The sequence below is a fragment of the Mytilus californianus genome, unplaced genomic scaffold (assembly GCF_021869535.1).
Source record: "Mytilus californianus isolate M0D057914Y unplaced genomic scaffold, xbMytCali1.0.p SCAF_4, whole genome shotgun sequence".
Classification (NCBI taxonomy): Eukaryota; Metazoa; Mollusca; class Bivalvia; order Mytilida; family Mytilidae; genus Mytilus; species Mytilus californianus.
The window spans coordinates 67,091,205-67,106,506 of NW_026262690.1; the positions used below are offsets into that span (position 1 = coordinate 67,091,205).

The window sequence follows — 15,302 nt, forward strand, 5'->3', positions numbered from 1 at the left end:
GGTATTGTATACATTTAGAGGCAGTGATTAAAAATCTTAGTCATATTAAATACTTTGTGCCTTTTGGCAATGCACAATTTTTCCAATGAATGTGTCAACGGCTTACTGTGTTTGCCAGGCACATCGGAATTACTTTGTTGGTAGTAATTTAACCACAATTATATAATTCGATATTGACTTTTTTTAAGTTGTCATTTCTATTTAAATAAAAAAAAAAAAGAATAGTTAAAAGTATCTATTAACTACATTTCGCATTCTTTTTTTCTTCTTCCTATTTTTAATAGATACAAGACCTGAATTGTTAATAAATATCTTCCAGGAAAACAGAAATCAATAAAAAGTTGTAAAATAGTATATCCGAGGAGATTTCTTCTGTCACTTGACATTTCATAACATTGTTACAAGCATCTTGTTACATTTGATGAATGTGGATACAATACAATCAGTGTAAAACAAGTCAATGAAGTGAAAAAATAAAACGTTAGTATGAAAGGAAAACTAGCCTTGATAATAAGTATATTTCACATATCTGGTTTGGTATGAACAGTGTCATCATTCAAGAAATAACAAAATTTATCAGGAATTGTAATCAGGCTTAGCTTTAGTAGATGTCCCAAATATTTTTATTTTATGTCTACTACTAATCGAAGGTTTTGCAGGTAAACCTGATATGCCATGCGAAGGATGACAATTTATGCTTATGCAACTGTTTGATTTTGTAGGGAGTTCGAATTGCCTAAGTCTTTCTTATTGGCTATACGTAAACATACGTTTTGGTATTGTAAAATCTGTCTCGTTGCTTTTTATTTGTCTCGTTTGTTTACTGCCTCCTGAATTAGATTTTCTCATTCCCTCCTAAGCATTGGTATAATTAGTATGTTGTGTGTATAATTTAGTCAAAGTTCACTAAGCAAATTTATATAAGACCTTCCTTTCTTATCTGAAAGTTGAATTTGATAAGTTATGAACTGATATACAATATATATTTACTTTTTATAAGAACAATGACTGAAAGCAAATCAAAATAGTATAGTCGAGTACTTTAGTATATTGGAAGCTTCTTTTTATACTACCAATATTTTCTAGCTTTGTTAACCATGCATAAAGTGTTAATATTAATGTAAAAAGTAGTAAATAAATATAAGAAGATGTGGTATAAATGTATATATGTTGCTTGTTATTTGCACTGGATTGTTTGAAGAATAAAATGTTTAGGTGTCAACACATTATTCTTATATATTATTGCCGTAACATAAGCAGACTTAGTATTTTGAAGAATTTCTTGTAGTTACATTCAGATGGAGATTTAATGCAGGAGGTCGTGCATCATTAAGTCATTGTTCTTCTGAAGGCTATCAAAATGATAGTTTTAAACATATACTCAAATTTAAATACGTCGGATATCTCTTTTAAAGATAGTTCTTGTTTATTTATAAATGTTGGACTGCAGCGTTATAAAACCATGCAGTTGTTATCTTTTGAATTAATTAAATTACTGCAAGTAAACTTACTTCTTCTGTATTTACTATATATATATAAAAATATTAATTTTTGCGAACCATTTAGGTCACGGAAATTCCATTTTTTGCCATCAGTAAGGAGAGTTGTACAAATAATGTGAATACACAGAACCCCGATCAAATTCATCTTTTGCTAAAAATATTTATCATTTTCTGTTTTATATCTCCTAACATCATTCCATTTTTCTCTAATTTCGATTAAAATATGCCAAAACCTGCAGTAAAAATAGATGTATGCCCCAAATAAACATTCCCCGATTGGTTGAACTACCATGGCGTCAATGTAAAGCAACGCAAGCCTCGATGTAAAGCACACGCTTCCCAAGAGTAAGGAGAGTTGTACAAATAATGTGAATTCACAGACCCCCGATCCAATTTATCTTTTGCTAAAAGTGTTCATCATTTTCTGTTTTGTATCTACCAACAACATTCCATTTTTCTATAATCCCGATTTAAACATGTCGAAACCTGCAGTAAAAATAGATGTATGCCCCAAGTAAACATTCCCCGATTGGTTGAAAAGCTGTGGCCTCGATCTAAAGCAACGCAAGCACACGCAAAAATTTTCGTTGATATGTTGAACTTCGACCCCGGGATTCAGCCGATTCACAAAGAGATTTTCTTGCGCTCAAATGTAATTCTAAGTGAAGTATACTGGTAAAGTAAAATTATATTCTTTTACAGAAATATTTACACATTTTATCATTAATGTATTGTCATGCTTCTGCATATTTACGCTGAGCTTTAGTAAACTATAATTCTATACAAATTTTGTTACGTCAAGCATTAAGAGTAAGAATATATGTCGCGCCAAAACAAGAAAATAATCTGTGTCACCAAATAAGTTTATCAGCATCTTTCTCAAATTTTCCAACAGAAAATAGCGTTATTTATAGAGAAATTTTGGTGAGTATTACTTATTAATGTTAAGGTTCTCCAGAGGTGGTTCTCTACACCTTCTTGGCGGTCAATTTAATCCCATTTATCAATTATCCCCGATGGCGATGACACCCAGTCAATTTTAATTTGTGTCATGAGTGAAAATCTTATCTATTTGATGAAATAACTTCTTCATTACCTGTACATGCAATATTTTTGTAGTTTTTGATAACCGTGCACATTTCCATTGCATGTCCGCAAGATAAATGGGATATGCATTTGTGAATTGTGCAAGTACAGTAATATTGTGTAATAAGAATAATGACGGAGGATAAAAATGTGACGGTCAGTGCGTGATCACGTGACATTATTATTTGTAAACAAACGGGCTCCCCATGTAACACGTGTCGGAACTATCCATACAAGGTGCAATCAATCTTATATTTCACTATTTGATGATATTTCTGTGTCTGTTTGTAGGTTTTGCAGATCAGATGTCATAGTGTAGTTTCATAGACAAAAAAGTACCATGATTGTTCCTGTTCAGTAGTTGTGATTTTTTTTTATAAAATTAGAAGGTAAGTCTATATTAGTCATTATTTAAATTAGGTCTGAAAAAAATGACTCAACTCTCCCCAATTTTTCCCCAATTTTTGAAACATGCATAATTTAAAGAGCATTTGCTTCCCTTGAACCCTCCCCCCTACAAATTGCCTAAAACTCATACTCATAGTCCGAGATTACTCTGATGTCCAACATCTGTATTTGCGATTCCGGCATTTTAACTCTTTATTTTCAAATTGAACACACTCAGCCATTCAGCTTATTTGCATCATAAATGAACGAGGTGTTAGATTATGTTTTCCTATTGAATAAGGGTCATTTTCATAAATCAGCTCTCATAATGCATTGTAAATTACTTTTTCTGTTGGTCATATCACAATCTTTTAAAGTTAAAGTAAAAATGCCAGTATTGATGTGTCAATGTGAAAACTGTCCAAATATGAGAAAATAGCGGGTGGCAGGTCGATTAAACTTACTTAAATGGAGAGAAAAATGAACTAATTGAGGCTCGATTTATATAGATTATGTTTTCCTATTGAATAAGGGTCATTTGCATAAATCAGTTCCCATAATGTTGGTCATGTGACATTCTTATAAAGTGAAAGTTAAAATGATCTGGTAATGGGGGTACTTTCATGACGAATAACGGTAAAAAATCTTGCCAAATGACGTTAACGGTAATTTTTGATGCATGACGATAAAATGAAGACTTTCTTCAAGACGATAAAAAAATCGACAGATTTTGACGAATCACGTTAATTTTTTGCCAAAAATAACGGTAACAATAATTATTTGAGACCTCTGACGAATCACGATAAGGATATGTTAACATATTTGACGCTAACGGTAGCCGAAAATGACCGTTAGACGCCTGACGGTAAAGGGCATTCATACCCTCTAAAATGTCAGTATTGATGGCAGAGGCGGATTTAGGGGGGCCCAGGGGGGGGGGCAGGGGGCCGGGCCCCCCTTTTGTGGGCAAAATTTGGTTGATTATATAGGGAATCACTGAAGCATGACTGGAGCGGCCCCCTATTAGGCAGTTAGTGGGCCCCCTCTTATGAAAATTTCTGGATCCGCCACTGGATGGATCAATGTGAAAACTGTCCAAATATGAGAAGATAACGGGTGGCAGGTTGATCAAACTTACTTAAATGAAGAGAAAAATGAATAAATTGAGGCTTGATTTATATGGATCCAGTCGCAAGAAAATCAACTTGTCCGAACTCTAAACTCACTTGTCCGAATTCAAAATTGAAAATCTTACATATTGAAGGTATGTACCAATAACACTTGAGCTTTGATCGTACCTAATGAAGCCAGGGAGCAATTTGCTATGTTATATGAATTTATTTGTAACTAAATAAAGAATACCACATCAAAATTCATTTTATTATTTCAGAATTTATTTAAAGATGTATTATCTTACACATTAACTAGAAATGTTTTACAATTCTACCAGAAAAAAACGTAAGATATAAAACGTATACATCTTGAAGAATTGAAACTTTTAATTTGAAATTCAAGGTTTTATATATGTAATATAAAGATAAGAAGATGTGGTATGATTGCCAATAAGACAACTCTCCACCAGAGACTAATTTCCATAAAAGTTAACAACTATAAGTCCCTGTACGGCCTTCAACAATGAGCAAAACTCATATCGCATAGTCAGCTATAAAAGGCACAAAATGACAAATATAAAACAATTCAAACGAGAAAACCAACGGATTGATTTATGTTCAAAACAATGAATGAAAAACAAATATAATATACAGCAACAAAAAACATTCACTTAATTACAGGCTCATGACTTGAGACAAGTACATACAGAATGTGGCGGAGTAAAACTAGTTTGCTGGTGACAACCCCCCTCCCCTTAACATGGGACTGTGGTGTTTTGTTTCCATATTTAGAATACATGAAGAAATATAATTTTACCTAATGTAACATGGAATAGTGATATGATACAATCGTATATTCCCAAATGTTTAGCAATACTTATGGAAAAATTAATTGAATAATAATCAAGGATCAACTATCAGGCGAGATTGCTTCACTGATAAATAAAAGTTTTACAATTAATAGGTTCGTGTTATGCTATTCCACTATTCTTAAATATACATGAATATCGACAATCTATTTGCATTATAGAAAACATGACGTACACTCATCCTACAAGTTCCGCCAACAAAACTTACAAATTTTTACGACATTTTTTAATTACCAAATAAACAGCTAACTCAACGGGATACATTCGAGAAAAAATATAATTTTTCAAGATAACGACCGTGTCGTAAAAGCAATGTTACCCACTAGCTTTCAAAACTTCCAATTTAAATATGTTCTTCGGTTTACAATGCCAAGGGAATATAAAATTTGATATTTTAATGGTATAACTTGTGCATAACAAAGCAGGGGGTGCTGAATACCTCAATATACAGACTCATTTAGCGTCTACATCATATTATATATTCTATGATAGAGGGGATAAGTTTTTACAAAACCATTACTTAAAAAGTTGGCTTGAATATCAAATTTAATGAAGACATAAGTTTTAATAGTTCATTGATTTCCTCCACAATTCAATATGTATCTAAAGCACAAACTTGTATATAATATTTACTGAAATAAGAAATAGGTTGATGATATCTTCCTCTTGACTTTCATAGCTCTTTCAATATAACTTGTTTTGAAAGCCTTTCTTTTGCATTGATATATCTAAAACCTATTAAGATATATCTGGAACATATCTACCATCTTCATATTGAAGCATACAACCTTAAGATTTCCCCCTGTTTAATATCTTTATACCCATATATACAAATTATACACACATAAATAAAATTAAGAAAAATTCATAAAGAAACTTGGATTTTATGGCTTACAATTTAAGCTGACTTTGTATTGTATGTATCTTACAACGACCTTCTTTTTACTTTATAGAAAACCGAGGCGATCTATTGTCTGCTGTATTCTTATTCGTACTTATTTAGGGAAACCACTTTTTTTAGTAAGGAAATATGACATTTGTTTTCTATTAGTTATGTTGGTTGATACAGTCTAACGTTTGATATCGTCAGTTTTTATGGACTTTCCCTTTTTGAATCTAACTTCGAGTTCGATATTTTTGTTATAACAAAATGACCCTGCTTTTTATGATAATTGTATTATAAGAGAGGCGAAGGATACCAAAGGGAAATTCAAACTCATAAGTCGAAAAGAAACTGACAACGCCCTGACTAAAAAAGAAAAAGACAAACAGACAAACAACAGTACACAAAACAACATAGAAAACCAAAGACTGAGCAACACGAATTCCACCAACAACAGGGGTGATCTCAGGTGATCCGGTAAGCAGATCCTGCTCCACATGTGGGAACACGTTATCATGAGGTACATTTTTATAATTAGAAAATAATTTCGTCTTGTATTTAGGGGTACTACTATCGATTAACTTATAAAGTTTGAATCACAACAAAAAGGTTCACTTATTCTATATATATTTATTGTCAGTACTAAAATTGTGTACATTGAAGCCTATCATGCTATACGTGAATGCCCGTCTATCCAAGCTGCATCGGTGGTCTCGTGTGAGCGTGCTCGCCTTGAGTCCGGGAGGTCATTGGTTCGATCCCCGGCCGGATCAAATCAAATACTTCAAAACTGTAATTTGCTGCTTCTCTGCTATAAGCAGGCAGAATTAAGGAGTAAGATCAAAGACTTGTTGGGCTCGAAGTCAGAATAATGTGTCCCAGTATGTTGACATGTCTTCCTGCGGACTGTTATCTTAGGAATTAGCACGTTAAAAATCTGGCACAATGTGTCATTCTACACACAACAGGGTTCATATTATTATCGCATTAACAGTTTTTGTCCTAAATATGCATTTATATATGTTGCCACTTGGAATTAACATCCATCCCTTCTATCCATTCTACAGAAACATATAATTCCAAATGTTACTGCTAGGAATAACAAAAACAAATGTTGATAAAAAAGAATTAATATTTTTTGTTGGAACTTTGACTCCCCGAGAATATCATCAATGTAGTAGTCATAGCTTTGGAACTTAAATGAGTTAGTGCATTTATTAAAAGAAATGATTAGTCATATAAGTGTTAACCTTTATCTTCTAAAGATTAAGAATTCAACTCTGGGAGGGAGAAAAGCTTACTTTGGACGGCTTTTGCCTGTCCCTTATCTGTCCCTTCGTTTTATTACTTTCAATACTTTATGTTTCTTTTGCTTTCCAAACGTTTTGGTTTCAAAGTTTACGTGAGCGTTTCGAACACCACAAAAAGATATTTGTTGTTGTTTGCTACCTCTACGTACACGTGTCTATGGATACCACTGCTGGTGGACCACCAGACCCTAAGTTTGTTATAGCAGTAGTCCTACGACACTGACATCAATAATAACATTTCTTCTTAAAGTTCGCTCCTCAAACTTTAACCTCAGGGAGTTTTATGCTGTTCGTTTTACACCCATATGACTTAGTTGCCTTCAATATGACTTTGAGCATTCCTGTTATATTTTAATCTATAAAAATGTTTCGAATATTAGAAATTATATATTAGATTTATTTTTACAATTTTGGATTTTTAGTTTCATCTTTACTTTTTTGTTAGCTATAGACTTAGAAAAATATCATAAGGCGTTGTGTTGTACAAAACCATTTCAGATTGCATGGTTTGTTTGCTCACATTAGTGTTTTCTTACTGAAATTATTTATATTTGAATAAAGTTATCTGTTGCTTTGATTTATTTACCGAGAAGAAACATTCCGGAAAAATCACTCCTTCATGAATTAATAAAATGTGTGTTCTACCAATATCGTCCTGGTTCATTTATGGACATGTTAGATCATTAATAAACGCCTTCATTTAAAAACATCTTTATATCGTTGCGAATCATTGAGGTTTGCGTGTATAAAGTATAACACGAATTCATTTGTTCTACTGAATATATTCTTTAACTAAACGGAATAGTAAAAAATAGTAAAAGAAACAAACGCGTTATAGAAGTACAGTATATTCAATATTCAGCTGAAAATTTGAGTTATTATATAATTAAAAAGTAGAAGCGTAAAGACACTAACAGCAACTGAATTACAAAGCTATGTATCGAACAATCTTTAACCGTCTTCAGTAATTTTTGCTTGGGGAAAAAACGAAGTTAAAAACTTTAAATGTGTGTAAACAATACATATAGGAAGCCAAATATACCCTCAGGGACCATAGATAAATGTTAATCATTCTGTATTTTCTTTCTGAATCAACCTTCATCGGTTACTCAAATAGCGGAAGTTTGTTAAGATTTGATGCATACAGAACCAGGTACACCAATTTGGTTACGAAGCAAAACAATATTGTTTAAAAACAAATTTTCTAATATCAAAATGATGGAATGGGATACATTGGTTATATTTTAAGAGAAGAATTTACTGTGAAGTTGAATTTGTTTGCATAAATTAATACGTTTAATGGCAATTTCTTTTACATCTTCTAGATATGTTAAACAAATTTAGATAGTAGATACTTGGTTCGTGCAAAAAGAACCACGATGGCCATGTATACTTCTTAATAAGTAAATGTATCTCAATATCTAAGTACATTTAATTCAAACGAAAGATTTTGTTAAATCTCAGTCACACTGACTTGATGACTTAGACAAAGCTTTACTATCAGAGCGTCATTTACAATCACCGTGAAATGGCGAAGTGATTCGTTACCCAAACTAGTGAAAATGTGATCTTAAACGTAAACAAAACACACTGAGTCTTATATAACAGGCTTAATGTGAGTTTTGCAATTGCACTGTGTACATCTAGCAATTAAATGATCATGACTTTGTCTTTGGATTACACCTGATATATTTTTGCTTTTTCCTAATCAGTAGATCTTTATAATTGACGTTTTGTAGTTTGTTTAACGTTCACAAGTAAATGTTTGTGGACAAACAGTTTTTTTTTTCTATAGTACCGACATATTTGAAATACTATGTGTTAAAGAAATGGAATATATACTTCTTTCGCGAAAAAAAGTGCAAAGTTTATATAACACGCTTTATTGCAATCGTGACCTGAAGATGTCATTTTATATCATGATGATGATATTTTGTTGATGACTATCTTAACCCCCTCCCCAATTCTGTTCTTTTCATATATCACAATTCGGGATTCATTGTGTTAATTATTATATTCTATTTTAAAGAAGGATATACGTACTTTGAATGAATATAAGTCCATTCATCGAGATTTAGAAGGGAGGAGTTATTTTCTTAAAAACAAGTTTACCTAAACCTTCCACATATGCATGTGAAGGCAACAGTAGTATACCGGTGTTCAAAAGTCATAAATCGATTGAGAGGAAACAAATCCGGGTTACTAACTAAAACCGAGGGAAACACATCAACTATACGAGGAAAACAAAGGAACAACAGGAACACTGAAGTGCAACAAAAACAAACAACAACATACATAGAAACGAACTATTTGATAACAACTGCCATATTCATGACTTGGTACAGGACATTTTAAGAAAAAATAGTGGGTTGAACCTGGTTTAATGGCTAGCCATGTGCCTGCCCCAGAAACGTCGTCAGTTGTTGTCATGTGGCACATTTTAAAGTTTTTGTTATTTGGAGAATTTTATTTATCAAATTTGTTTGCATATCTTTGATGATATAGTTTATTCCCAGCTTTAATAGACCCAGAACGCTTTAGAGTTTTGCATTTTGTACAGACACATGTTTGTTCCTTAAGACTGTTTGCCTTCTAGACGCCTTTTGGTTCGTTTTGTCGTTCGGTTAATGTCTAATTAATCTATATTCCGAAATTCATTAAACGTCGTTAAGTTTTTTCTTGAAATTTCATATTTTCTTGTAAAATAAAAGAGTCAGATCATCAGATAATTTGATATGTGAGTTAAGCAGTAAGGGTTTTCTCAAGCACATCATAACAATTTTTTGGGGGAAACATGAGAAATGTACTATCGTTCTATCATTTTGTTTGTTTAGGATAGGACTTGCCTATTATTACCGAATGGTTTTCTTTTAATAACATAGTATAAAAAAAAATTGCAGTTAAAATAAAAAATATATAAAAAAAGGAAAAAGGTTTAAATATTTTATTTGATTAAAAACAGCTTTACTTATTGTATAAGGACAAGAGGACAATATGAAGCATATTCTAGTGAAACATAGACCAAACGTCATAAGTTTCGATACGCATAGTTTTGAAATAATTCTAAACACCCCAGGTTTGCAATAGAACGTTTTGTATGTTTTCAGTTAATGAATCCTATTGCTTTTAGTCTAATTTGACTTAATTCATATCAGTAACTGAAAATTTATATCTAAGCATCTAAAATTCCAACATAATCTAAGATATTTTTTTGTTTCACGGTTCTGGCTGCTGTTTTAGGTACTTCTTGTAAAAAAGTCATTCCACAATCACGTTACATGCACTGAAATCGCTAACATACGCCTATTCATGGGCAAAGTTATCGACAATTACAAATTAATTCTCTGATCATGAGTTTTTATTTCCTTAATAAACATTAAAAATTTAGATCCACAGCTGCAGTGTTTGATGTTCTGTTTAAATATTAACAAGCAGCGCTGTATATTGATAGTTTAAAACATGGTATCCACTTCAATATCTCTTGAACTTATTGTAGTTTCGAATAAATTCAACATAGATAACAGGATTTAATGTTGGTATACCAGACGCGCATTTCGTCTTCAAAAGACTCATCATTGAAAGAGAGGCGAAAGATACCAATGGCACATTCAAACTCATAATTCGAAAATAAACTGACAACGCCATGGCAAAAAATGAAGAAAACCAAAAGAGAGACAACATTTCACAAAAACATAACATAGAAAACTAAAGACTGAGCAACACGAACCCCACCTCATTCGAATAAAAAGTAAAAAAGGCCAAATAAAGTACGAAGTCTAAGAACATTGAAGACCGAAATGATCTTTATCCGTTTTAGTTATAATTATAACATTTTTTTTAAATATCGATTTCACTGTATTTTCATATTTGAAACAAATCCATTCTAATATGAATAAAAAGAAATATTGGGTAATCTTCAATGGAACGACAACCATAAAACTCAATAGAACCAGAAAAGGACATCCCAAGGCAACATACCATTGCTAAATTGAATTTGTTTTGAAAAGATGCATATATATTACCATTGAATTAAGACAAATGTATTTATATATATCTTTCTTTTTCAAACAAATGGAAAATACCTCAAAAATGAAATATGATAAATTGGTACAGTGTACCACTAATGCATATACAAAATACAATTATCATTAGACTGTACCATATTGATAAAACATAGCATATTCAATACAGGCAAATAAGAATTATTCAGAAATGAATCCTACCATTAATTATCAACTTCACTAATTTGTAATTCTTAGTAGTTCAAATTTCAAAATGAGATGAGCATTAGAAATGTGAACCAATAAGTCTTTTGTAGAAACAAAAAAAAACATAGTGTTTGATATCCTATACTACAAAATAAGATATTATTAGAAATAAATTCTAAACAACTTTAAACTATAACATACCTTAAACTAGACAACAAGCCTAAATAAACGGTGAAAAATTCTGCCAATCTTTTCATGCTATTTCCTAACCGGTTCCAATGTTTCGTTAAATAAGAGTTGTTTAAAAGTGAATGACTTACGGAAACTGTCTCTTTTTATAAATACGCGCAAAGATTCATTTATCGGCAATCTGTCAATCACTTCATATACAAACCATATTTGTATGAAATAACACTCCCACTTGTATGCTCGTTATTCTGTAACTACCGTTTTGATCATTCTCATCCTAATTAATAAGTTCCCAAGAGATGCATTAGGAGGACTGTCGTTTATTGCTTTAACTGTCCCACAAATTGATTAAAGTGAAAACTCAGTTAATGATTTTACCTACCTGTTGCCAATATTGTATTTACATATTTTCTTCTGATTTATATCAATTTTAAATGATTTCTTTTCATTTAAAAGCCCAAAATTGCTTATTTAAAGTCTTGTTTATTTCAATTGTCTACTTGTAGTTCGAAATTGATTTTTAATTCCTTTTCCATTCATTTCAATTTGTGCTGTCAAAAATAATTATAGTTTCTTGGAATGTGAATATTATTAAGAAATAGGTGCTTTAAAAACAAATGAATGATTTTTAAAAACAAATGAATGATTTCTTTTGACACAAGTATAATAAATGAATATCAAATTATATACTAAAGTAACAAAACGGAACTGTATTCATAAAGACCTTTTGATTTTAATACAATAAACTATAGTGTTTTTACGGTTTTTTCCCTCTTTTCTTTGAAAGTGTGGTAATCATATGTAATCCTTATTCATTTGTGTATTTCATTATGTTTTTTTTATAATACAAGGATTTATCTAATGTGCATATCACCGGATAACTGCTAGGATGAAAAAGGCTTATATAGAATTCAGAAAAGAATAAAACTGATTCTTGTTTTACATCATAACTATAAATGTTCAAATGAAAGTACACGATCAAGGAACACAGGATGTTTCGTCAAAATGGCCTTTTTCATTAGATGACTATGGATAAAAGATTATGGGTTGTTTATTTCTGTCAAATATCGACCCAGAAACATAAAAACAAAGCCATCTAGAGCAGTACAATTGCATAATTGACATGTCGTATGATATAAACGTAAGATTCCATTTTGTGTTTTGCCTGCAATTGCTGCTGTCAGTATGAAAAGGTTATGTTGATTGACAAATAACTAAGTCCTTTTATCAATAAAATACGGAAAAATGAAGAAAAAAAATCCAAATTTTGTTGTGGACATAATAACATTCACGGTGCCTACTGCACCAGAGGCGAATTTCGACAATTAATTTCTCTTCAGTGATGCTCGAGGCCAAAATATTTGAATTTCCAAAACATATACAAAAATTAAAGAGTTGATAAAACTAAAAAAAGGAAATGTACTCCTTAATTTAATAAAAAAATTGAAATTTTGTAACAGACATGTCTTTTGATCATAAAAAAAGCTGTTGTCCAATTTTCGTTTTTTAATAACAGACTGAACCTTAATGTTGATGCTGCCGACAACGGCATATAAGATCACAATGTCTCGCTTCTGCTAACAAAATGCGTAGGCTTCACAGAAAAACACTCTAATACAAAAAAAATCACTAAAACGAGCGTCACTAAGATTATCTTATTGACAACATGTTTATTACGTTTGGAGGACGAGTTTTTCAACGACAATCAGCATTCTTATGTAAACCAACTAGGCTCCTATTCTTGTCTTCTTTTTTGGGAGACTTCATATTCCGCTGTAAAGATTACACCCTTTCACTGAATAATTAAAAGTCTTTTCGTCGTTTTTCCTTCGTCTTGGTGTTACGATTTTTCTCGACTTACGATTTTCGATTGTCCCTTTGCTATTGTTTGTGTGTCTCTTTCGAAAAGTTCTTTAATTTTCACTTTCAGATATATATTGATGATGTCATGTTATTCATATTTTAGTTATTTCTTGCAACTCATATATCCCAGTGAACATGATGTTAAGGATACTGCAGAAACTAAATGTCTGCTTCATATCACGATCTTTACCTTGATATTAACACAGAAGGACGACTTCAAACTAGAATTTATGACAAACGTGACAATTTAAACTGGCCAATTGTCAACAACCTATTTCTCAGAAGTAAAATATCCTCTGCCCCATCGTGTTGTGTTTACCTATCTCAATTGTTACGTCACGCTTGTCTATATTCACATTATACAAACTTCATTAGCAGAGGTGTGCTTCTTACACAAAAACTGTTCCAAAAGAGTTATGAGAAACACGACTGAAATCGACACTACATAAGTTTTACGGTCAACATCACAAATTGGTTGTCTGATAAGATATTCCTCGTCTCATCGCACCAGCGACATGTTTTCTCAATTATTGTGTGTTACCTTGGTTTGTCTTCTTGATATACTTTAAAAACTTGTACATCGGTAAACTAATGTTGCCTTAATTTAAGGTTGAATAATAAATGTACAATCTCTGGGACCGCTGATAGTGTCCGATACATGTATGATACTGTTAAGTGTTTCAAAAGAACAACTGCCAGTTTGCAATTGAAATAAAAATAGGAGTTACTAAATAACGTTCTTATGTTTTTGTTACTATGCAAATGAATCTCGGAAATGAGAGGCAAACAGCTATCTGTGCTGCTTTTTACCTCTGAAATACTTGTTATTGTTGTTTGCTCTTTCGTCGTTTTTATTTTTGGCTATGGCGTTTTCTCTTATTATTGGACTTGTAGATTTTTATCACTTCCCCCTTGGTGTGTTTTTTCTGTTTTTCAATAGAAATAAATCTTTAAACTAATAAACAGAAAAGTCATTTTTTTTATGTCAACTTTATATGTGAGAATGAACAAAAAAATGTAAAAGATTACAAGGGACAATCAATATGGATTTGATGGTCTAAAATACAGTGTTACATTGTTCGAAATACTAATTTTCTACCCTCGGAATAGATTACCTAAGCTCTATTTGGTTAAACCTTTAGGAATTGTTTGGTCCTGAATGCTCTTCAACTTCGTTCTGTATTTTTTTGCCTTTTAACTTTTCATTCGAACTTCATTTGAAGACGAAACGCGCGTAAACATTTATAAGCCTTGATTCTTTGATGAGCTTTTTTACTGAGCTGATCAGCTACAACAAAACAAATTTGCAGCTGTCAAATTTCCATTAGACGGCGGTTACTCTCTACCAATGGGTCATTGGTGGACAACTAGTGCCAAATAGTGCTAGAAACCTATTAACTATTGCTATGATTTGAATTATACATACTGGCTCTAATATTTTAGATAAAAATTATGCAATGTACTAGAACTTCAAAAATTATTACATGACATAGGAAACACCGTTGTGTAATTTTTAAAATTTGAATTTAAAAAGTGATAGTTTGAATAGGTTATGGTTTGTAACCCTGATTTGAATAGGTTTTGGTTTGTAACTCGGATTTGTTTTTTCTCAATAGATTTATGACTTTTGATCACCGGTATACTACTGTTGCCTTTATTTATGGGAAGATATTAGAGACAACATTTGAATCTCCTCATAACCTATTCAAACTGTCACCTTTTCAATTCATATTAACTTAGACACTAGGCGAAGTCTTAACTTTAAGATTTTTTCAACTCAGCCATTTTGTTTTGGTCTAACCGTCGTGTAATTTTTAAAATTTGATTTGAAAACGTGACAGTTTGAATAAGTTATGAAAAGAAATTAGAGACAACAGTAGCGAGACCGGTCAT

The 15,302-nt window shown here is 31.7% G+C and overlaps 1 protein-coding gene across 1 annotated transcript in view; it reads right to left on the minus strand.

Moving 5' to 3' along the window:
• The window catches only part of LOC127738411 (uncharacterized), a 42,991-nt gene extending 31,214 nt beyond the window's left edge, over nt 1-11,777 (minus strand). The window contains exon 1 of the mRNA XM_052249653.1: nt 11,559-11,777. Coding sequence (XP_052105613.1) covers nt 11,559-11,614 — 56 coding nt within the window. The 5' untranslated portion in view covers nt 11,615-11,777. The remainder of the gene's footprint in view (nt 1-11,558) is intronic.
• Nucleotides 11,778-15,302: the final 3,525 nt, after the last annotated feature.